General features: G+C 36.9%; 1 protein-coding gene and 1 pseudogene across 1 annotated transcript; both read left to right on the forward strand.

Moving 5' to 3' along the window:
- Nucleotides 1–1,316: 1,316 nt before the first annotated feature.
- LOC150018707 (stromelysin-1-like) lies at nt 1,317–9,811 on the forward strand. The gene is made up of 10 exons (XM_090267820.1): nt 1,317–1,494; nt 2,673–2,917; nt 3,009–3,164; nt 3,251–3,393; nt 4,903–5,067; nt 5,251–5,389; nt 6,273–6,406; nt 6,810–6,969; nt 8,073–8,176; nt 9,429–9,811. The coding sequence occupies exons 1-10, from the start codon at nt 1,369–1,371 to the stop codon at nt 9,527–9,529; spliced, it is 1,473 nt and encodes a 490-aa protein (XP_090123946.1). The 5' UTR covers nt 1,317–1,368; the 3' UTR covers nt 9,530–9,811.
- Nucleotides 9,812–18,803: 8,992 nt separating this feature from the next.
- On the forward strand, nt 18,804–19,754 carry LOC150018708 (thioredoxin-like protein 1 pseudogene; annotated as a pseudogene).
- The last annotated feature ends 4,174 nt before the right edge of the window (nt 19,755–23,928 follow it).

Genomic DNA, 23,928 nt, shown 5'->3' on the forward strand with positions numbered 1-23,928 from the left:
ATTCATCATTTTATTTAATACTCACTCCCAGGATGTTCCGCTTTTTAGTAAACAAATAATCAAGCAAACAAAGAGAAAGCAAAGTGTAGTGATGAACAAAAGAATTGTATACTGAACATTTAATATGTGTAAGTTTTGCTTCTCTGATTTGCATTCCTTTTGCATTTCCTTTTTTTTTTTTTTAATCTTTAGTTTTGTAAGAGTAAGGAAGGAAGGTGAGGTTGGTAGCAAGAGAATTGTTAAAAGTTTAACAATTTTCTTCTTCTGGAAATGCTTTGGGTTTTTCCTACAGGCATTCACTATATATAATTGATATGTGCAATACTCTACTTGATAAAGAAAAAAGGGAAAGGAAAGGGACAGAAGGAAAGCAGAAAAAGAGGAGATGGGAGGAGAAGGGAGGGGAGGGGAGAGAGAAGATGAATAGCATGGGAAAAGAATTTAGGGTGGCTTTTTCTTAAACTTCAAAATATCTATTAATTTGAATTTACATAAAAGGAAAAGAGTTGAAAGAGAATTTTTAAAAGTGTAGAAGATAAAGATGGAGGAGAATTTCAGCCCAGTGAACAATGTAATTCATTTGAATTCTACTACTATTCACGGAGCTACTATTAGAGATCTGTTGCGCATTAATAAACTTGGCACAGAATTAAGACCAACCTAAAGAGAAATGGATACATTTACTTCTTCACAATCTTTATTCTATCCTGTCTATGAGTTTTTCCTCCTCAAGGACTAACAAATCCAGCCAGAAAGCACTAGTAGATATTTCAAATCAAAGATCCAAAAAATAAATTCTCCCTTCCAATTTTATTCTATATGTAATTTCTTCTGATTTTACAGAAGCTAATGGTGTATTTTATTTATATATATATATATATATAAATAATATATACACACACACACACACATATACTGTACATATAGTTTTTTAATTTACTTACATCTTATAACATTTGATTTTAAATATGTTCTTTTTATAACTGCAGTTCTGACTTCTTACCAAGTCAGCCTACTTTTCTCAAACACACAAACATAAATTGTTTAATAAACTCCAGTCACTTTTTTTTAGTTAAAACACAAAAATGCCCCAGTTTTTCCCTTACTAAGACAGGAAGCATTTCCTGGAACTTAATCACTATTTTGACTTGCAAATTTGGAGAGGTTGAGAGAAATCAGTGCAGTAGCGTGTATCATCCTATTTTGGATTTGGAATTTTGGGAAACTGTTCTCCTGCTCTTTGGATGACAGCAATCATGAGTCAAGCTGAGGATGATCCAAACAAACATTGTCACCCTATAAAAGTTGGGCTCCAGAGACTGGACCTAGAAGAAGTTAAGGAAAGAGTGAGGCATTAAGACAACACAGATGGGAGTGAAACGTGTAGAAATGAAGACGCTTCCTATGCTGCTGTTGCTGTGTGTGGCGGTTGGCTCAGCCTATCCATTGACTGGAGCTGCAAGGGACAAAGACAACAGCATGGAGCTAGTTCAGGTAATTCAGGAAGGCAGCTCTCACACTCATTTACTGGGCTAAGTGGGGAAATCCTTTCTGCTTCCCATTCACAAAACTCATGCAGAGTGGTTTGAATTACTGTGCAGGAATAGTGCAAGGACAGAAAGTTATCAAGTGCTGGATGTGGAAAGGCTCTCTGAATCACAGTATTTGGGTTTCTCTTTTTATGTAGGAAGAAACAAAGGCCAAATATATTAGGTGTTTTTCTTAGGACATAGACACTTAAGTAGGGAGAATGTATACAATGTATCTTGCTTTGGATTTCTTCAGGTGTTTTTTTCATTTTTTAGTTAGAGAAAATAATCAAATTTAACACATGCTTTGTATGGGGACCCTGCATAACATGACAGGTTTAAAGGCCTCCACAGGAGGAAAGGCTCAGATATAGAAAAGGAGATTGAAGTACATAAGACATTCTGAACTAGGGTTAAGATAATACACCCTGGGAGCTTCAAAGGGTCATTGCAGCATGGTAAGGGAAGTTTAGTAAATAACGGTTTGCCCTGACTTATGGCAAGGGGTCAAAACTGATAATCCCTTACAAGCAAGGCCTCTTAATTCAAATTTTTCTAGGCAGTTGAGGGTGGAGAGGGGAAGAAGTTTCTCTTGAGCCTGTGGGGTAAAGTTGCCTTTAGCTCAAAATAACCTGCATACCACAGAGGGAAATCTTAGGGTGACTTGTTCTGGGTCCCCTGAAGGAAACTTTCTTAGGTATTTTAATCCAATGTAAAATAAGCTAGATTTTTATGTTGCTAGTGTCATGTGCAGACACAGTAATTTGCCTGTTTTCTTTTCTTAAACCAAGTTCTTATAAGACATATAAAATAGAAAATTGAGGGAATTAAATAAATGTACCTGAAATATACAATTATGCCCAAAAGAGTTATTTTTTTCCTTTAAATTTACTATATATTTATTTAAATTTTCTACTTCTTTTCAATTGCTTTTGTAGGAAACTGAGAGGTTGAGATTATTTAGTTACAAAGATAAAACAAAAGTGAAATCTGTAGTTAAAAAATTAAACAGAATATGACATTTTGATTTCAGCAGATTGAAGGAATACTTCAAATAGATTAAATGAGCAACTACACAAATGTTCTATAAAAGCCTAAAAAAATGTAAGAATGATCTAAAAACTATACTTATTATTCCAACAGCACTACCTAGAAAAATACTACAACCTTGAAAAAGATGTGAAGCCATTTGCTAGAAGAAGAAACAGTAACCCTGTTGTTAAAAAAATCCAAGAAATGCAGAAGTTCCTGGGGCTGGAGGTGACAGGGAATCTGGACTCAGACACGCTGGAGGTGATGCATAAGCCTAGGTGTGGGGTTCCTGACGTTGGAGGCTTCACTACCTTTCTTGGCATGCCAAAGTGGAGGAAAAGTCAGCTTACCTACAGGTAATGGGCGCCGACAGGTTTTTACACAAAAAATGATATCTCATGCACTACAATCTCAAAAGAAAATATCTTCTTAATTGTTCTCATACAGAATTGTGAAATATACACTGGATTTGCCAAGAGATGCTGTTGATTCTGCTATTGAGAAAGCTCTGAAGGTCTGGGAGGAGGTGACTCCACTTACATTCTCTAGGATTTATGAAGGAGAGGCTGACATAATGATCACTTTTGCAGTTAGAGGTAAGAAACAAAAAACATGAAATGCATCCATTTATGCGGTGGTGTTTTATTAGAAAAGTTTCCAATGAGATTTTAATTACGCATCTTTCCAATATTTTTTTCTCTATTAGATCATGGAGACTTTTACCCTTTTGATGGACCTGGAATGGTTTTGGCTCATGCCTATCCACCCGGGCAAGGGATTAACGGGGATGCTCACTTTGATGATGATGAACAATGGACAAAGGACACATCAGGTTAGTTTTACATCTCTCAGAATGATTTTGGTGTTGATTTATTTTTATTTGTAAAACTCTTAATAACAAAGAATATTCAAAAAATGGGCTCCTTTTTATTTCCCAACAGGAGAAGGACCAGCAGAATATATTTTGTTTTAATCATGATTAAAAACATTTTCAGATATCTAAAAAATTTATTCCCTGTCTCAGTAAGCATAATATAGGAAGCATCATTAAGCATTTCTTTGATGACTCTGGTTTTTGTGTGATCTTAGAACCATCATTAAGAACAATTTGTCATATCAAATTATAGATACCCAATTTGTAGTGTATTATGTTGACTATACACTAACATGTGTCCTGAATATTGCTTTTATGTAATGGGAGAAAATATCCCCCCATTACTTCTTTACTGATCCAAACAGAAATAAGAATTAACTTCCAGAAACTGAGGTTTCAGTTTAGGTTTTTCTGGTTAGAATAACATTTTACTCTCTTTAGGTTAAGAAGGGTTATTATGGACTTGTTCTGAATGAAAGGACTAAACCCCAAATTAAAAGTCAAAACTCTTTAAAGTCAAAACTCTTTAAAAGTCTTTAATGATTCTTAGTTTATAACTGGGTACAAGTAATATTACTTCTAAAATTTAATTGGGGTTTATAATGAAAATATAAAGAGAATCCCTGTAGAGAGCACAAATGTGAGGTTAGTGCTGGACAACATTCTTTGACTGAATTAGCACCTTCTTCCTTCAAAGAAACTTTTCTGCAAAGTCTCAAATGAAAACTTTAAAGTCAGATTACTTGGTATTTCAGTCATAATTACCTAATGACTTCCATTTTCAGCATTCTAATTTATTTTTATTATATGGAGAAAGAAATTTGAGTACAACTAGAGTTTGTGTGGCCAAAATGTCTTTTGTGACAAATGGTAGACATGACTGGGCATGTTATGTTTTAAACCAATCTTACAAATCCTATGATATCTATTGCTATTAATATCTTTGGACCTATTATATATTGAATGATCATCATGGGACTGAAAATTATACAGGCAATATTCCAATGGCAAATAATAGCAGTAAGAGTGTTTAAATATTTCAGAATTGAGATGAATAAGCTATGATTCACTTAATTTAGACTAACCAACAAATGGCAATACATTAAAACAGTATTTAGCTTTTCATTGACAAATGAAGAGAAATATTTATTAATGTACTAAACCAGTAGGTTCATTCCATTCCAGAGTGCAATAAAAGGAACCTTGTTCTCATGAAGTTAATAAGCTCCTGAGATGGGAGTAGTTGAAAGTGGCTGTAAAATTGGTCTTAAAGGTTGATATCAATAATGGGCCTTGAAAACCACTTGGCTTTACATTAAGTGTGGATCAGTTAATTGATCAATTGACAAAAATGAAGGCAAAAAAAGCTCTGTGTGCTTCCAGGAAGTAAGCAAATATAATACAGAGCTGATCTGTGTAATGTACATGTGTTTAAGGAGTAACTCTTACTCATGATTTCCTAAATAGGGACCAATTTATTCCTCGTTGCCGCTCATGAACTTGGCCATTCCTTGGGTCTCTATCACTCAACTAACGCTGAAGCTTTGATGTACCCAGTCTACAACACATTCACAGACCTGGCTCGCTTCCGCCTGTCTCAAGATGATGTGAATGGCATTCAGTCCTTGTATGGTGAGTGATGCTGGGAAAATCAGGCACTGTAGCTTTGCAATGAGAGCCTTAAGGAAAGCTTTAAAATGCTTCATAAAGCATTTGCAGTCGTCTCAAAGCACTCCGAGAATATTTGGAAAGCACACATCAACAGAAGCATCACATTTCTCCTAATATTTGCATCCTCTCATCTGTTTTCTTTAGGACCTCCCCGTGCTTCCCCTGATGAGCCCGTTGTGCCCACAGAATCCATACCTCCTGAGACACCAGCCATGTGTGATCCTACTTTGTCCTTTGATGCAGTCAGTACTCTGAGGGGAGAATTCCTGTTCTTTAAAGACAGGTCAGAGCAGAAAATTATATTTTCCCATCTATTCTTTTGATGTACAATGCTTAGAAATGAAAAGAAACAGAAACTTGATAGAGGTTTTTAAGTATTTCAGACAAAAATGATTCCTCTGAACTGAAAGTCCTCTGGTCAGATGCTCCAATTCCCACATTTTCCTAAAATTGTCAAGTTCATTTTAGAAGACTTAGTATGATTTAATTCTTGTCCTTTAATTGTTCCCAAATGTTATAAGTCATGGTTCCTTTTCAAAAGGCACAAGTAGAACTTTAAAATCAGTATTTTGTCTTTACCTCCTTAAAAAATGACACCAAAATAACATGACATTTAATCAACTAATTTACTCACTGCTGAATAAATATGCATATGATAAAACATTTAAACTGCACAAATGGGAAAAAAACTAAAAGCAAGTCTTCCTTACATCACTGACTCTTAATTACCCAGTTCTCTTCATCTTCATTCACAAAGACCTTTGTTAATCCTTCCAGAAATGCTCCATACACATACAAAAATATACTTACATCATCCATATACTTACACACATGTTTATTTTTTTGAAAATGTAAAAGATGGTATAACATATACATTGTTTTACAAAAATTTTCAGTAAAGTTTACACTCAACTAATTAACTTGCATTGTAGAATAACTTTCATTTCATAGAAGACACCACTCTATAATCTTAAGGCTGGAGGTCCAGTGCAGTTTTCTAAAGAAAAAAGAAAAATATTTTCCCAGAGGCAGTATACCTTACTTCTGTCTGTCATTAAGTCTATAGGATAAGGGAATGGGGAAGTTGGGTGAGACAGGACAATGAGGAAAATACGCTAAAAATGAAAGACTTTTCAAATTTTCATTTCTTTTTACATATATTTCAGACATTTTTGGCGCAAATCCCTAAGGACTCTTAAACCTGGATTTTATTTGATCTCTGCCTTCTGGCCCTCTCTTCCTTCAGGAGTGGATGCTGCATATGAAGATACTAGCAAGGATATTGTTTTCATTTTTAAACGTAATTATTATGTAATAATTTCTTGAACTTGTAGAAAGAAATACGCTCACAGGAAAATTGATCAGGACTTTAATTTTTTCTCTTTTGACAAATTCTGTCAACTTTGTTACTCTAAGGTAATGAAGAAATGACTGAAACTGGTATTGTTTTATTTATATATTTTATAGATGATAAAAATGAATACAATATAAATTGCTTTAGAGTTAAATATTTCCTCATTACATCTGGCTCATTCATTCAATGGGTGAATTTTTGTTAAATGCCCACTTTGAGCTGGTGACTAAATCTAAAAATCTGGCTTCCTCTTTACTGTAAAATTGAAGGTGCTAGAAAGTATTTATGAAGACTGATGGTTTAACTGTTATAAATTCAATGTGACTCTGAATTATTATTTTTTAAACAGAAAATCAGTTCTGGGCCATCAGAGGAAATGAGGTCCAAGCAGGTTACCCTAAAGGCATCGAAACACTGGGTTTTCCTCCAAGAGTCAGGAAAATAGATGCAGCAATTTTTGATAAGCAAAAGAAGAAAACATACTTCTTTGTAGAAGACAAATACTGGAGGTAATATGCAATTGAAATGACTTTGTATGGAGCCTATTTAGAGAAATTATTTCTTTCTCTAAGGAAATCCCCTACCTCACTCAGTTCTGCTTCCCTCTCAATGGGAAGAAGGCGCTTTAGAGCACTGTGGGGAAGTACTTAATTTAAAATACAGCAGCACCTGGTAACAGGCACTTCATAAACTCTTCTGTTTTGAGTTCCATGTACAGCAGGAGGGAGCTTCCTTTTGTGTTGTTGCCCAGTCTGCCAGAAGTGCCCTTTTCTCTCATCCACCTACCCAAACCCCACCCATCCTCAAATCCTGACTCAAGTCCCACCACCTCCATGAAGCTTTTCCTGCTGGACTCCAAACCTAACTGGGCTTTTCTTTTTTGAAAGAAGCCCTGAGAATCTAGGCCAAATTTTGTATTCTTTTCCCATTGTCTTAAGGTCTGCTCATTGTCTCATTGGGTGTTTGTCTTGTCTTCCCAACTTTATTATATGATTCTCAAGAGCTTCCTTCAATCTCAGCCACTCACTACGTATGCCTGTTTCAGAGGAAAATGAGCAGAGGCAGTGTAGTTTCACAGACAGAACCCAAGACTCATAGAAAGGCTGAATTCTGGTCATCTGCCCAGGCTCTGAGACATCTGAGCAGACCATCCAAGATCCAGTCAATAAGTCTCAACTGCATTAACTGTGCTTTGCTTATTGTTCTAATGCCTTTTTCTAAGAGAATGCCATAAGAAATCCTGTTGTGCAGGGTGGAGAGGGCGTATATGATGAGCCAAGTATGACAGAGAACTTGAAATTTGTATTTCACATAAATAATTTGACTCACTTTATAATCTGTTCACATCCTCATGCCTATACTTAAGAAATATAATAATACACAGCATCTTCTAGATCAAAATGTTGCCTTTTTTTCAGGTTTAATACAGTGTAAGAGCTAAGTTTGCAGTTCCACTAGAGTCACACATTTCTTTAGTGCTAAACATGTTTGACATTTTTTTCACATTACTTGGAAAGTTTACTAGAATTCCACATTAAACCTAATATGATTTAATAATTTTGGTAACATGGCCTCTATGCAATGCTGAGCTGCATTCTTTTATTTGGTGCAGATTTGATGAGAAGAAACAGACTATGGATCCAGGCTTCCCCAGGCAAATAGAAGAAGACTTTCCAGGGGTTGACTCAAAGGTGGATGCTGTTTTTGAAGCATTTGGTAAGAGGATAGTTATTGTGTTGGCAATTGGGCACATGAAATATTTTATGGTATCAGAAGGAAGATAACTGAAAAAAATTTAATAATAGGCTTTCTTTTACTAGTTCTCTCTCCCTTCCCCAAATTCAAATTTATCAGTTTTTAACCAATTGTACAGCTACTTCATATAAGTTATTTTGAATCATGAAGATGTTTCTTAAAGATTTTATTTACTTATTTTTAGAGAGAGTGGAAGGGAGGGAAAAATAGAGGGAGAGACACATCGATTGGTTGCCTCTACATCTAACCAGGGAGTTGGCCCACAATCTAGGCATGTGCCCTGACCGGGAATTGAACCAGCTGCCTTTTGGTTTCCAGGCCAGCACTCAATCCACCGAGCCACACCAGCCAAGGTTGAATCAGAAAGATATTTAACACAAATCTCTCTACTTTATACGTCCAAATAAAATTAAAGCTCTTAGTGTCACTTCCTCACATCTAGAGTTATTACTTTTGAAATTACTGTCCATATAAAAATCCCTTCATGTGGTGTGTCCAAACTTTAAACTGGCTGGCTGGCTTTCTCCTTCACTCCATGCTGTTGCTATTACTAATTCCCAGGGGGATTTTCCCTACATTTCCTGACTAGTCAGTTGCAAATACTTATGTTTCCATGTACCTAAAGTTTAAAAAAAAATTTTTTTTTTTCCTACTCAAGGATAGATGGGTGGAGGATGATGATATTGATTGCAGGATAATCAGGAGCACCGAAAGAGCGGAGCCACAGCAGGGCCTCTATGCTTCTGTAAAGTTAGAAATGCCCCTCAGGATACAGTGTGGAGAAAGAAGAGGAGGAGGAGGAGGGAGAAATAAAATTAAGAGATTATAAATTTCCAAGAAGCAGAGAGTTTTATCTGCTTGGAAGCAGAATAACCTAATAACCTAGAGTCTGGCTTTGTTCTCTGACAGTGTTAGAATGGAATGCTGTCTCCATTTTTTCCTCATTGAATAACTTTGAGCAAGCACTTAAATCTGTATGAACCTCAACTCGCTCATCTGTAAAATGGAGTTAGCTATACTTACCTCAAAGAACTGTTGCAGAAATAAATGAAAAAACAACAACAACATAAAAATGCTTAACACATACTCCCCAGCACATAATAATTCTATAAACACTTTCCATTTCTAGTAATCTATTATTCTGAGTTTTGTAAGTTGCCAAATTTATTTATTTGTAAAAACATCTCACTATTTCATTTGTCTATATTTTCAGGGTTTTTCTATTTCTTCAGTGGATCTTCACAATTGGAATATGACCCAAATGCAAAGAAAGTGACACATATTTTGAAGAGTAACAGCTGGTTTAATTGTTAGGAGAGATATGTAGAAGGCACAACATGGGCATTTTAAATGAAGCTAATAATTCTTCATCTGCGTCTTTGTGAATCGAAATGGTGCATTTTCTCCTGCACACACAGTGGCTGAGAATGCAAGTATGGACTGTGTGTCTTACCAGTCAGCCTCACAAGTAGTACAGGGCACTAACACCAATGCTGGGCTTGCACTTGGGTCATGTGGAGTGACCTTCACAGAAGAAGGGAGAAGCATTCGTGTGCGACAGACAAAGGATTGTATATAAATTATTTGCTTGTTATTTAATAAAGAAGATTTGTCAGTTATTTTATTGTTTTGTTTGATTGTTTGTTTCAAGAAAAAGTTGTCCTCACAATCTTGGGGACACTGTGGACTGAGCAGTAGACAGCTTGAGGTTCTCAGTCACTGGAGGTGGCAGAATGGGGTCTCCATGGCTGTGGCCTCACAGGGTCTCATCCAGAACTGCAGACAATTTACCACTTGCCCTCACCAGATAGCCTACAAACAGGATGTTTATTTCTACCACCCAGACATTGTGTGTTCCTGACATACCCTAGGAGAAAGAGCTAAAGTAGTTGCTACCATGTAGGGAAGGGTCAGAGACAAATTGTAAAGCAGAACCTTATAATTATGAGGAGGAACCCCCAAAAATCCAGAATTTATTTATAAAAGTTGTTTACTTATTCTTACATGTTTAAACTTCAGTCACCTTCAAAGTACTTTCCATTTGATGCAATACACATACCAAGACTTTTTTCCATGGCTCTAAACAATTTATGAACTCATCAATTTTGATGCCCTTTAGTGTTTCTGCTGTTTTTTGTTTCACCACTTCCATATTGGTGAAATATTTCCCTTTGAGTACTTTTTCATCTGGGGAAACAAAAAAAGTTGTTCATGGCAAGATCAGGTGAATAAGGAGGGTGAGGCATAGGGGTCATGACGTTTGTGGTCAAAAACTGCTGAATACTCAGTGCAGTGCAGTGCAGGCAGGTACACTTGTAAATCACCCATCGTGAAATGGGCAAATTCACAGAAGCCAAACGCAGCCTCTCACAACAACACCAACTGGTACACTGATACAGATGGGTTCCTAGAACACTCACTCAGTGGAGAAAGCCTGTCTGTCCCATAAGGGGCTTGTCCACCAGAAGATAATTCTGGTATATAAGCGGTTTTGTTGATTATACTCCTGTTTTTTATCTTTTCCATTGACTTATATATGCCCTCAATGGAGTCTCTTCCCTGCTGTAGCAAACAAGTTTTCTCATATCCACCTCATTGACACATGATATCATTATTTTGCATTCATTTTGTATCTGTCCCTGCTAGAAGTCCATAGGCCAATGCATACCCTAAAACAGATTTATCGCCCCTAAGTACCATGTCTAGAATATTATCTGCTACACAGTAAAAGCTCAACTATTCTTTAACTTATTCATTAAGTTGAAAATAATTAACCAATCATATTCTATGTGCTAGGCATTGTGGTATGTTGTAGGCATAGGATCCTGAGAAAATGAACACAACCCCTGCCTTCATTGAGATTATAATACAGCAAATGACAACAAACATATATAAACAACTGTATATTTAAAGACTTATAAAGAAAAAATTGACTTCCTTGTTAGAATAACAGGAGAATTTACTTTGAACTAAGTGGTTTTAGAAGTTCTGAGTAAATGACTTCAGAGAAGGTCTTGAGGAAAGGTGTAGAAATCAGGTGAAGTGATTGATGGCTTGGACTGTAGTGGTCACATTGGAGTTGGAGGCAAGATAAAAAGTATATAGAGACCATAGGACTCCAAACTGATTGGTATGGAGTTTAAAAGAGAGAGAAGTATCCAGAATAATTCCCAGATAACTTCCTTGAGCATAAGGCTCATAGGTGACAGCTTTGACTAAGATGGTGAAAGACTTGGAGAGAAGCAGTTTTGTGAAAAAAGGGTAAGAGAAAGAACTGCTTAGTTTTGTCAGTTTTTTGAAATATCTGTGAAATAATACAAGGAGGCCTTAGGTGAGTCCAAAAGAGAAGATACATTAACTATGTGTGGTAATAGATGCTAACTAAACTGTAGTAATCACTTTGCAATATATACATACATTAAATCATTATTGGGTACATCTAAAAAAATATGGTATATGTCAATTAAATATCAAGTTTAATAAAAGAGAAAAGATATAAATACGAGGAATTTGTTAGCATTTAATCGTTCTTAAAACCATGAGTATGAAAGAGCCCATATGGGAGATTCTAAAATAGAATTTTAACAAACAATAATATTCTTCCAGGAATTATGTATTTACTTACTTAAAAATAATAACAAATTTATTTGGCTTATTTTTGTGATGACTACTATGTAATCACAACACAAATTTACAAAATAAAAAAAATTATGCTGAGTTAATGTTCTTCACACTCTTGTCCACCATGCACCATCTAGTTGCTTTTCTCAGAAGCAACTGAGTAGATTCTTATGAATCCTTTCAAAGCTATTTCATACATATACAAGTATTTTTGAAATTAAAATGTTAGCATGCAAATTCATGCTGCTCTCCTTGTTCCTGTTTTCACTTAATATATCTTGGCAACCATTCCACTTTATTACATGTAAAATTGCTTCATTCTTTCATTGACTGCATTCATTCCATGAAAAAAATATGCAATTTATTAACTCAATCCTTTATTGGTGACTAAATTAGTAATTAACTAAATGCACATATCAAATAAAACTTTAAAAATATAAATATCAAAAATAAATAAAATACATTTGAAATAAATATATATTTATTATAATAAGTTAATAATGTATAAAATATACATTTGAAAACTACAGGATATATTTTAAATAAGAATAATAAAAATTAAATCAAATAAAATTATGTGCATCAATAGATTATTTTCAGTATTTAGTATATCAGTATTTTCAACATTTCACTATTGTTCCCAATGCTACAGTGAATATCCTTGAGCACACTTGCGTATCTGATGAAAAGTTCAACCTTCAAAGGCTAAGTGAGATGGAAGAGTGAGAAAACTACCTGCTGATTCTCCAGCAGCGGCCCATAGGATATTCTTTTTTTTTTTTTTTTCCTTTTTTTTTTTAAATTAATTAGTTTGTTTAGTTTATTTATTTATTTATTTATTTTAGAGAGAGGGGAAGGGAGAAAGAGAGGGAGAGAAACATCACTGTGTGGTTGCCTCTCACTCGTGCCCCCAACTGGGGACCTGACGTGCAACCTAGTCATGTGCACTGACTGGGAATCGAACCAGAGACACTTGGCTCTCAGGCCGATGCTCAATCCACTGAGCCACAGCAGCCAGGGCCTAGGATATTCTTTATAAGAGCAGTAGTGGTGGAGTGACAGAACTGAATGATCAAAGAGGGTAGAAATATTGGTAAGTTAAATTTTTTTTTTAAACTTTTTTTCTGCAAAGCCAATCAAATGTTGAAGGGGAAAGGTGTAAAAGTTATTCTTGCATATTCAGGAACAGCAAACACTTATGTCTGAGAAAACAAGAACTTAAAATAGTTGAATCAAAGGCAGTAGTACCCTGCTACTTGAATTTTAAAACAACTATGGTGTTTTCTTAGCAACATTTTTTGGAAACTTCCGGCCAAGATGGAGGCCTAGATTGACATGCTCCATCTCCCTCCACAACTAAGAAGAAATACAACTACTGCAAAACCAGAAATAACCAGAAGTTCCAGAAAATAAATGGAAGTCCAACGTAGGAATTTAAAAAGAAGTGGTGCTCGTCTGGATGGGTAGAAGGGGCGAAGTTGGGGTGGAGAGGTCAAGCTGTGCTGGCGGCGGCAGCAGTGGTGACTGGGGCAGGACAGTGGGAAGCACAGACACCCATATTTAAGGGGAGGTGAGAAGCACCCCGGCTACAGACCAGACCCTTTGGCTTGCGATTCCAATGCTGGGGAAGGCAGACCTCTATTGCCTTGGACTGTGAGGCCAGAGAGGGTGGGAATGGAGGAGAAGGCTCCTGGTCTCTCAGTGGAGAGTGAACAGTAGGAATCCATCTTGGACCCCCACCTCCATCGAAAACACCAGTGTGATGAGAAGGCCCACCCGGCTGTGACAAGTGCATGGGGCTCTGCCCCCTATAGTGTAAGAGGTGAGACAGCCCGCCCAGGAAGCAAAGATGAACAAAAAACTGTCAGGATGGAACAGATCATGATAGAGATCCCGGTGATGCAGCTGACCGGACAGTAAATATCTAATCTAACGGCTCAGCAGATAGAAAATTTTTCTGAGGCGTAGTTCAGAGCTTTGGTTATAAAAATGCTTAGAGACCTAACTGCAGATCTTAAACAAGACAGGGAAGGAATGAAGGCTAGTCCTGCTGAAATGAATGAAAACACATACAAAAGTGGTGAGGGAAAGAAAACCAGGGATCAAATCAACAAATTGGAACATAGGGAAGGAACAAACAGTCAACCAGTGCAGAAAGAGAAAACGAAAAGTAAGGAAAATAAAGAGAGGCTCAGAAACATATGGGACAGCTATAAACAAGCCAACATGTGAATTATAGGATTGCCAGAAGATGAAGAAGAAGAACTAGAAATTGAAAAATTATGTCAAAAAATAATGAAGCAGAATTTCCCTAACGTAGGAAAGGAAATAGACTTACAGGTCCAGGAAGCACAGAGAGTTAAAAAAAAAAAAAACTGGACCCAGGGAGAACCACACCAAGACACATTATAATCAAAATGTCAAAAATTAAGGATAAAGAGAGAATCTTAAAAGCAGCAAGAGAGAAGAAGAGAATTACATACAAAGGGGCCCCAATAAGATTATCAGCTGATTTCTCAAAAGAAACTCTGCAGGCAAGAATGGACTGGCAAGAAATATTTAAAGTAATGAAAAGCAAAAACCAACAACCATGATTACTCTATTCAGCGAAGCTGTCATTCAGAATAGAAAGGCAGAGAAAGTGCTTCCAGGACAAAGTAAAACTGAAGGAGTTCATCAGATCCAAACCACTATTATATGAAATGTTAGAAGGACTTGTTTAGGAGAAGGAGGATCAAAACTATGAACATTAAAATGAAAACTGTATCACAACAACCAAAACCAGAAGCTACGGAATCAAAACAAAGGCAAACTAAGTAGGCAATGAGAGTTGGAAAAGAATTATAGGTATGGGGAACATTATGGGGGGAGGTCATCAAGGAAGGGGAAGGGGGAAAAGGGAGGGAGATGGTACAGGAATTAAGAAGCATAGTAGGAGGGAGTGGACAGAAATGTGTTGAGAATTATATGCACAACCAATGAGCATGGACTAAGGGGGGGACAACTGGAGGGAGGAACATCACTGGGTGAGGGGGAACAAAGGGAAAAGCAATTGGGACAACTGTAACAGTATAATCAATAAAGCATACTAAAAATATTTTTAATAAAAATAACTTTTGGTTATAGGTAGCAAAAATATAGCTACCTGTAAAATAAAAAAGTTATCAAAATAAAATTTAAAAGTTATCAAAAGACAAAAAAACAAGTGTTGGCGAAAATGTAGAGAAAAGGGAACCCTTGGTGGGAATGTAAATTGGTGCAATCATAATAAAAAATAGTATGGAACTTCCTCAAAAATTTAACAATAGAGCTACCATGTGACCCAGCAATATCATATCTAGGTATATATCTGAAAGAATGAAAGCAGTATCTCAAAGAGATACAACATTCCCATGTTCACTGAAGCATTATTCACAATAGTTAATATATAGAAACAACCTAAGTGACTGCCTGTGAATGAATGAAGACAATGTGGCGTGTGTGCGTGTGTGTGTGCATATATATGTGTGTGTGCGTATACAATAGAATTGATAAGCCTTAAAAAAAAACCCAAATCCTACCATTTGTGGCAATGTGCATAAAATTTAAAAACATTATTCTAAGTAAATTAAGCTAGACACGGAAAGGCAAGTACGGCATGATCTCACGTATATGTATGAAAAACGTCAAACTTATAAAATCAGAGAGTTTGAGGAGATCCAAGATGGTAGAGGAGTAAGTGGAAGCTACACTAACCTCCTCCCAGGACCAATCTGGAATTACAACTACATTGTAGAGAAATCACCCAGAGTAATGAACTGAACACTAGCTGGAGAGAAGCCTTATATCCACAGACAGACAGAAAAATCCAATTCACCACAACATGATAAGTAGGGAGTGGGGAGGAGGTGCGAGAGGGCTAGCTGAGCTCCCACAAGTGGCAGTTGAAGTTCTGGAGGGATATTTCAGTGGCTAGGAGATTCCCCCTGAAAAGTGTAGGGTCTAAACCTAAAGCTGAACTCTCCAGCCTACAGCACCAGAGCTGCAAAGGAATGCAGATAACATCCAGTGTGAAAAGCACCAGGGTTTCTGTCAACCAGGAAGAGATGGCTGGACATGCAGAGAGCCTCTTAAAGAGCCAATGCACAAAATTTTGTTTGTAGCCACTTATGCTGGGCTCCAGCAGAGGGAGTGCAGAGTGGACTAGAGACACTTGAGGGGAGTCTGGGGTTGGTGGCTCCAGGGAGAGAATTGAAGGAACAGACACCAGGATTCCTGTGCTGAGTCATTCCACATACTGCAGAAGCCGTCTGTCTCAGGCAGAGCACTCTCTTCCAAGTGGCATCAGCCTGAGGGGATCTTAAGCTGGGCTACTGATTATAGTTTGAGGTTATATCACAGATTAATTTACAACTAAGGCAGATCTCTGGGAGCTCTAGGATACTTCAGCTCACCATCCCCCAGGCCCAGTCCTATTAAGAGCCAGTCACAGTGTGCAGCCTGGTTCTTTCTGCACACAAACAGGCCCAGCACAGGGAGCCACACACTGTGAATTGCTGATAGGTCCAAATAGGTTGACCCAGGCCAGTCGTAGGCAATGTCTGTAAAAGGCTTATACCAGAGTCTTTGCAGGTCTACCCAAAACATATAAACAAATGCAGAGAAACAGCCAAAATGGGGAGACAAAGAAAGAGACCCCAAAATGAAAGAAACAAGAGCATTCTCCAGAAAAAGAGCTAAATGAAAGGAGGCAAGCAATTTATAAGATAGAGAGTTTAGAGTAATGATTTTTTAATAAAGATACGCAACAGCATGAAAAAAGATATAGAAACCATAAAAAAGGACCAGTCATAAATAAAGAATGCAATATATGAAATAAATATTACACTGGAAGGAATAAATAGTAGGTCAGATGAAACAGAGGATTGAATAAGTGATTTGGGTGACAAGATAGAAAAAAATACCCTGGCAGAGCAGAAAAAATAATTTTAAAAAATGAAGAGAGTTTAAGAAACGTTTTAGACAACATGAAGCATAACATCTGCATCATAGGAATACCAGAAGGAGAAGAGAGTGAGTAAGGGACTGAGACCCTATTTGATGAAATAATGACTGAAAACTTTCCTAGTCTGGTAAAAGAAAAGACACAAAAGTCTAGAAAGTTCAGAGTCCCAAACATGTTGGACCAGAAGAGGCTTAACTGAGACACATCATAATTAAAATGACAAAATTTAAAGACAAGAAGAGAATCATAAAAGCTGCAGAAAAGCAGGTAGTTACACACAAGAGTGCATAATTAAGCTGTCATCTGATTTTTCAACAGATACGTTTCAACCCAGAAGGGAGTAGCATAAAATATTCAAGGTGATGAAAAGCAAGGACCTACAACCAAGGCTACTTTACCAGCATGGCTATATTTAAAGTCAAAGGAGAAATAAGGAGCTTCCCAGACATGAAGAAGTTAAAGGAGGAGACTTCTGGCCAAAATAGAGGCCTAGACAGACACACTGCATCTCTCTCCACAATTAAGAAGGAGTACAACTACCTCAAAACTAGAGACAACAAGAAGTTCCAGAAAATCGAGCTTAATGGAAGTCCAACAAACAAAAATATAAAGAAAAAATACTTATCTAGACATGTAGGAGAGGCGGAGCTGGAGTGGAGAAGACTCAATGTAGTGGTGGCAGCATCGGCGGCAGTGGCAGGCCAGCAGAAAGTGCATTCACATGTTTTAAAAAGAAGGGAGGGATACCTGGGGGGCACTCCTGGCACCAGACTGGGGAAAAGTGGAGCCTCATTGCTTCTGACTGTGCATACCAGTGGGGGTTTGGGCAGAGGAGGATACTGCCAGTATCTCAGTGGAGTCCCCTTGTTTAAGGGGCCCACACAGTCCTAGAACATCCACAGACCCACCCACTCTGGGAATGATGGCCAGGACAACAGCTGGAGAGACACTGGCCCATACGGAAGTGGGAGAGGTGCCTGGAAGGGGGGTAAGTATTGGGCAAGCAGCATTGTTCCCTCTCTGACCCATCCCCCACACAACGCCACAATGTAGTGAAACGAGTCACCTGTACTGATGAATATGTAAGGCTCCGCCCCTTACAATGTAACAAGCGCGACAGCTCTACCTCAGACACAGAGGCAAACAAACACAGGAGACTGTCAAGATGAGGATACAGAGAAGTATGGCCCAAAAGAGGGAATAGATCAAGGTTCCAGTGGGAGAACTAAGGGATGAGGAGATAACCAACCTAACAAATGAGGAGATAGCCAACCTAACAGACACAGAGTTCAAGACAATGGTGATAAAGATGCTCACAGAATTGATGGATATGCTTAAGTACAGCAAACGCATAAGGGAAGAAGTGAAGTCTATGCTAAATGAAACGAAGGAAGATCCACGCAAAACCAATGGTGAAGGAAAGAAAACTGGGGTTCAAATCAATGATTTGGAACATAAGGAATAAAAAAACAGTCAACCAGTACAGAATGAGGAAACAAGAATTTAAAAAAGCGAGGAGAGGCTTAGGACCCTCTGGGACAACTTTAAATGTGCTAACATCTGAATCATAGGGATGTCAGAAGAAGAGGAAGAGCAAGAAATTGAAAGCTTATGTGAAAAAATAATGAAGGAAAGCTCCCCAAATTTGGCAAAAGAAATAGGCATACAAGTCCAGGAAGCACAAACAAGCTAGACCCAAAGGGGACCACACCAGGACACATCATAATTAAAATGTCAAAGGTTCAAGATAAAGAGAGAATTTTAAAAGCACCAAGAGAAAAGCAGAGAGTTACCTACAAAGGGGTGCCTATAAGACTATCAGGTGAGCCACTCCACTCCTTGGTGTGACTCGACACTGGGAGCCCTGGCGGAAGCTCCGCGGTCACCACCTCCGCTGCCCAGGCCTTGGCCTTCCCCTCCCGGGTCATCTTCTTCAGTTTCAAAGTCAGTGGCATAGAGGCCTCCCTCCCAGGCTCTCTGAGAATGGTGGGAGTGAAGCCGGTCAGAAGCAACCCAGATTTCCAGCCGGAGCTGAGTGATGCGGCTCCAGACTCGCCGTGGTCAAGTTCACCATGAGAAGGCATGGATCATGTTTAAGGATTGCCCCAGCATTCAGTAGTATGAGTAATAAATATCCGCAAGCAGTTTTCTTGGAAGTAGATGTACACCAGTGTCAGGGAACAACTGCCACCAACAATATATCAGCAACACCTATGCTTTTGTTTTTCCAAAACAAAGTAAGAAGTGATCAATATCAAGGAGCAGAAGCTGTGGGATTAGAAGAAAAAATCAAGCAGCACTTAGAAAATGACCCTGGAAGCAATGAGGACACAGATATCCCAAAAGGCTCTATGGACTTAATGTCTTTTAATAACAAGGTCAGCTGTGAATATCTTAATGAAAGTGATGAGCATGGGTTTGACAACTGTTTATGAAAAGACAAGACCTTCTTGGAATCTGATTGTGATGAACAGCTGCTTATTACTGTGGCATTCAATCAACCTGTTAAGCTTTATTCAATGAAATTTCAAGGGCCAGATAATGGTCAGGGTCCTAAATACATCAAAATTTTTACTAATCTACCCTGATCTATGGATTTTGAAGAAGCAGAAAGAAGTGAACCAACTCAAGCTTTGAAACTAACAGAGGATGATATTAAATAAGATAGCATTATTTCACTTCGTTATGTTAAGTTTCAGAATGTTAACAGTATAACTATATTTGTTCAGTCCAATCAAGATGAAGAAGAAACCACAAGAATTTCATATTTTACTTTCATTGGTACTCCAGTCCAGGCAACAAATATGAATGACTTCAAACGAGTGGTTGGCAAAAAAGGAGAAGGTCACTAAGGTACAAAAGACACTGGAAGGCCACGTTGCAATCAGATCTACAGCTCCTGGATAACTGCTTGATTGTCGCTAGAGACTCAAAATTCCACTCATTGCCATTACCAATAAATCATTGCTTTCGTTCAGAAGATAGCCCTAGTTTCTATTGTAATCTTATTACATACGATTGTAAGTAAAAGTCACTACTTTTGCCAAGCTTAATTTTTTTCATTCTGAACAAGTATTTTCTTTTTCCATTTATTTGAAAATTGGCCAACTTTTGATTTTAGAAGAAACGGATGTGTCAGGTAGCATATTAAGCTAAAGCCAGCTTCTCTTTTTTAGAGGAGCAAAACTGATTTAGGGAATTAAGGAGTACGTGTGCCCTTGTGTGTAGACATACAGAGCTAGTGATTTTGATCAATGGATTGCAACAGCTAACCATGTTCAAATGGGTAAAAACTCATGTTCGTTAAACAGCATTTTGGTACCTGGGCTATTGAAATTACTCAAACTGTAAACTACCAGAAATAAAACAAGTTTAGTAATATTTAACTGTTCTCACCTCAAATGTGTAGTTAATTGCAACAGCTAACCATGTTCAAATGGGTAAAAACTCATGTTCGTTAAACAGCATTTTGGTACCTGGGCTATTGAAATTACTCAAACTGTAAACTACCAGAAATAAAACAAGTTTAGTAATATTTAACTGTTCTCACCTCAAATGTGTAGTTAATGAAACTACAGATTTTAATTCCTTCTGTATAAACTTTAAAAATCGGAGTCAGTCATTTTCTTACTTAAGAGAGGTGTGTTGAATTTTGACAGTAGAGAAAATACAGAACTCAGAATTCATGAAGCAACATGAATTAATAACTTCTAACCAAGTATTCTTTTAACTACCAAAAGATGCAGTGTAAATACTCAGAGAAGTTGACTTAGGGTTGAAAATAAATTAGCCAAATGTATATGTTTAAAAGGCCTTCATAAAAGGCTGGCAAAACAAAACATGTGTTTCTTATTGCTTCGTTTAAATCTTAAAACTAATTATGAAGTATTGGTAAATCTAATTTTTAATTTTTTTGTTTTTAAAGTTAAAATGTGATACTTTAATTAAGTCTTTTATAAATTCAGTGTTTGAAAAGAGTACATAAGACTTAATAGTTTTAATTCAGTTAATTAAATTGTACATTTGAGGTTATTTCTGTCTAGGAAAATGGTAGAGATACCATTTTGCCTTTGGGAGACCAATGTATTTAGACATGTTTATGAAAACAATTACACATCAGTTTTTGTGTTAAAGTAGTCACTTTCTGAAACCCCAGTGTCATTAGATAATGTTTAGTTCCTTTGTATGTAAGCACATTAACTGGCCTGTGGTGATTCCTGTGTACCTTATGTATTTCATTTTTATGTTGCCTTGGACCAAGTGAAGGCAGAAGGGCAAGAAATAAAAGTTTGTAACACTCCTTAAAAAAAAAAAAGTCTATCAGCTGATTTCTCAAAAGAAGCTGGCAAGAAATATTCAATGTGATGAAAAGCAAGGACCTACAACCAAGACTACTCTATCCAGCAAAGCAATCATTTAGAATGGAAGGGCAGATAAAATGCTTTCCAGACAATGTAAAGTTAAAAGAGTCATCATCACCAAGCCATTATTATATGAAATGTTAAAGGGACTTACTTAAGAAAAAGAAGATCAAAACTATGAACATTAAAATGACAACAAACTCACAACTATCGACAACTGAATCTAAAAAAATAAAAACAAAATCCATCTAAGCAAACCAGAATAGGAACAGAATCATAAGAATGGGGATCATTTGGAGGGTTATCAGTCGGGAGGGGGTAGGGGAAGAAATGGGGAAATGGTGCAGGGATTAAGAAGTATAATTGGTTGGTACAAAATAGGGGGAAGTTAAGAATAATATAGGAAAGGGTGAAGCCAAAGAACTTATATGCACAACTCATGGACATGAACTAAGAGGGGCGGGATTGCTGGAGGGAAGGGGGGCACTGGGCAGAGGGAAGCAAAGGGAAAAAAATTTGGACTACTGTAACATCATAATCAATAAAATATAGTTAAAAAGAAAAGAAAAAGCTATAGGAGTTTGTTAACACCAAACCAATACTGTAATAAATGTTAAAAGGCCCGCTTTAAGGAGAAGAAAAAGAGGAAGGAAAAAACAGAATAAAATACTCTAACAAGAAAATGGCACTAAATATGTATCTATCCATAATTACCTCAAATGCAAATGGCTTAAATGCTCCAACCAAAAGACATAGGTTAACTGAATCTATAAGAAAAAAAGAGCTATATATATGTTGCTTCTGAGAGACACACCTCAGACAGAAAAATACACACATACTAAAAGTAAAGGGATGGAAATATACATTTCATGCAAATGTAAAGGAAAAAAGAGCTGGTGTAGCAATACTTATATCTGACAAAATAGACTATAAAACCAAGGCTAAGTATAGTAAGAGACAAAGAAGGACACTACATAATGATAAAGGGAACAACCCAACAAGAGGATATATAACCCTAGTAAACACTTACTCACCCAACGTAGGAGCACCTTAATATATGAAGCAAATCTTGGTGGACATAAAAGGAGAGATCTACAGAAATATAGTCATAGTCAGGGATTTTAATACCCCATGACTTCAATGAATAGATCTTCCAGATAGAAATTCAACAAGGAGACAGTGGCCTTAAATGACACACTAGATCAAATGGATTTAATTGATATCTTCAGAGGACTTCACCCAAAGCAGCAGAATATACATACTTTTCTAGTGCGCATGGAACGTTTTCTAGGATAGACCACGTGTTAGAGCACAAACAAGTCTCACTAACTTTAAGAAGACTGAAATCATATCAAGCATCTTCTCTGACCACAATGCTATGAAACTAGAAATCAATCATAAGAAGAACACTGAAAAACATGGAAGCTAAATAACATGTTACTAAACAATGACTGGGTCAAAAACAAGATCAAAGAAGAAATCAAAGATACCTTGAAACAAATGAAAATGAGGACACAACAATCCAAAATCTGTGGGGCACTGGGAAAACAATTTTAAGAGGGAAATTTACAGCAGTACAAGCCTATCTCAAAAAAACAAGAAAAAGCTCAAATAAACAATCTAACTTTATACTTAAAGGAACTTGAAAAAGAACCACAAGCTAAATCCAAAGTGAGTAGAAGAAAGGAAATAATAAAGATCAGAGCAGAAATAGATGAAATAGACTCTCAAACAACAACAACAACAAAAACAAAGATTAATGAATCAAAAAGTTGGTTCTTTGAAAAGATAAACAAGATTGACAAACCTTTAACCAGACTCATCAAATTTTTTTAAAAAAGAGGAGAAAGGTCCCAAATAAATAAAATCAGACATAAAATCAGACTAACACCAAAGAAATACAAAGGATTGTAAGAAAATTTTATGGACAGCTATATGCCAACAAATTGAACAACCTGGATGAAATGGATAAATTCCTAGAAACATACAATGTTCCAAAACTAAACGAGGAAAAATCAGAGAATCTGAATAAACAGAGTACACAGAGTGAAACTGAAAAAGTAAAAAAAAAAAAAAAAAACTCCCAACAAACAAAATCCCTGGACCCGGTGGCTTCGCAGGTGAATTTTACCAAACATTCTCAGAAGAACACATCTTCTTCTCAAACTATTTCATAAAATTCAAGAGGAGCCAAGGCTCCAAAACTCATTTTACAAGCCTGTGTTATCCTAATTGCAAAACCAGATGAAAATACTACAAAAAAAAAAAAAAAAAAAGCCAATACCTGTAATGAACATAGGAGTTAAAAATTCTCAACAAAATATTAGCAAACTGAATACAGCAATGCATCAAAAAGATTATATGTCATGATCAAGTGGGATTTACACCAGAGATGCAAGGTTGGAACAACATTAGCAAATCAATAAATGTGATTCACCACATAAACAAAATGAAGAATAAAAACCACATGATCATATCAATAGATACAGAAAAAGCATTTGATAAAGCCCAGCACCCATTTATAATAAAAACTATCAGCAAAGTGGGAATAGAGGGAACATACCTAAACACAGTAGAGGCATATATGACGAACCCACAGCCAGCATCATACTCAATGGGCAAAAACTACAAGTGTTCCTCTCAAGATCAGGAACAAGTCAAGGATGTCTGCTTTCATCTCTCTTGTTCAACAGAGTACTGCAAGTCCTAGCCACAGCAATCAGAAAAGAAGAAATAAAAGGCATCCA

This window comes from Furipterus horrens, unplaced genomic scaffold (genome assembly GCF_987537825.1).
Source record: "Furipterus horrens unplaced genomic scaffold, mFurHor1.1.pri manual_scaffold_2, whole genome shotgun sequence".
Taxonomy (NCBI): Eukaryota; Metazoa; Chordata; class Mammalia; order Chiroptera; family Furipteridae; genus Furipterus; species Furipterus horrens.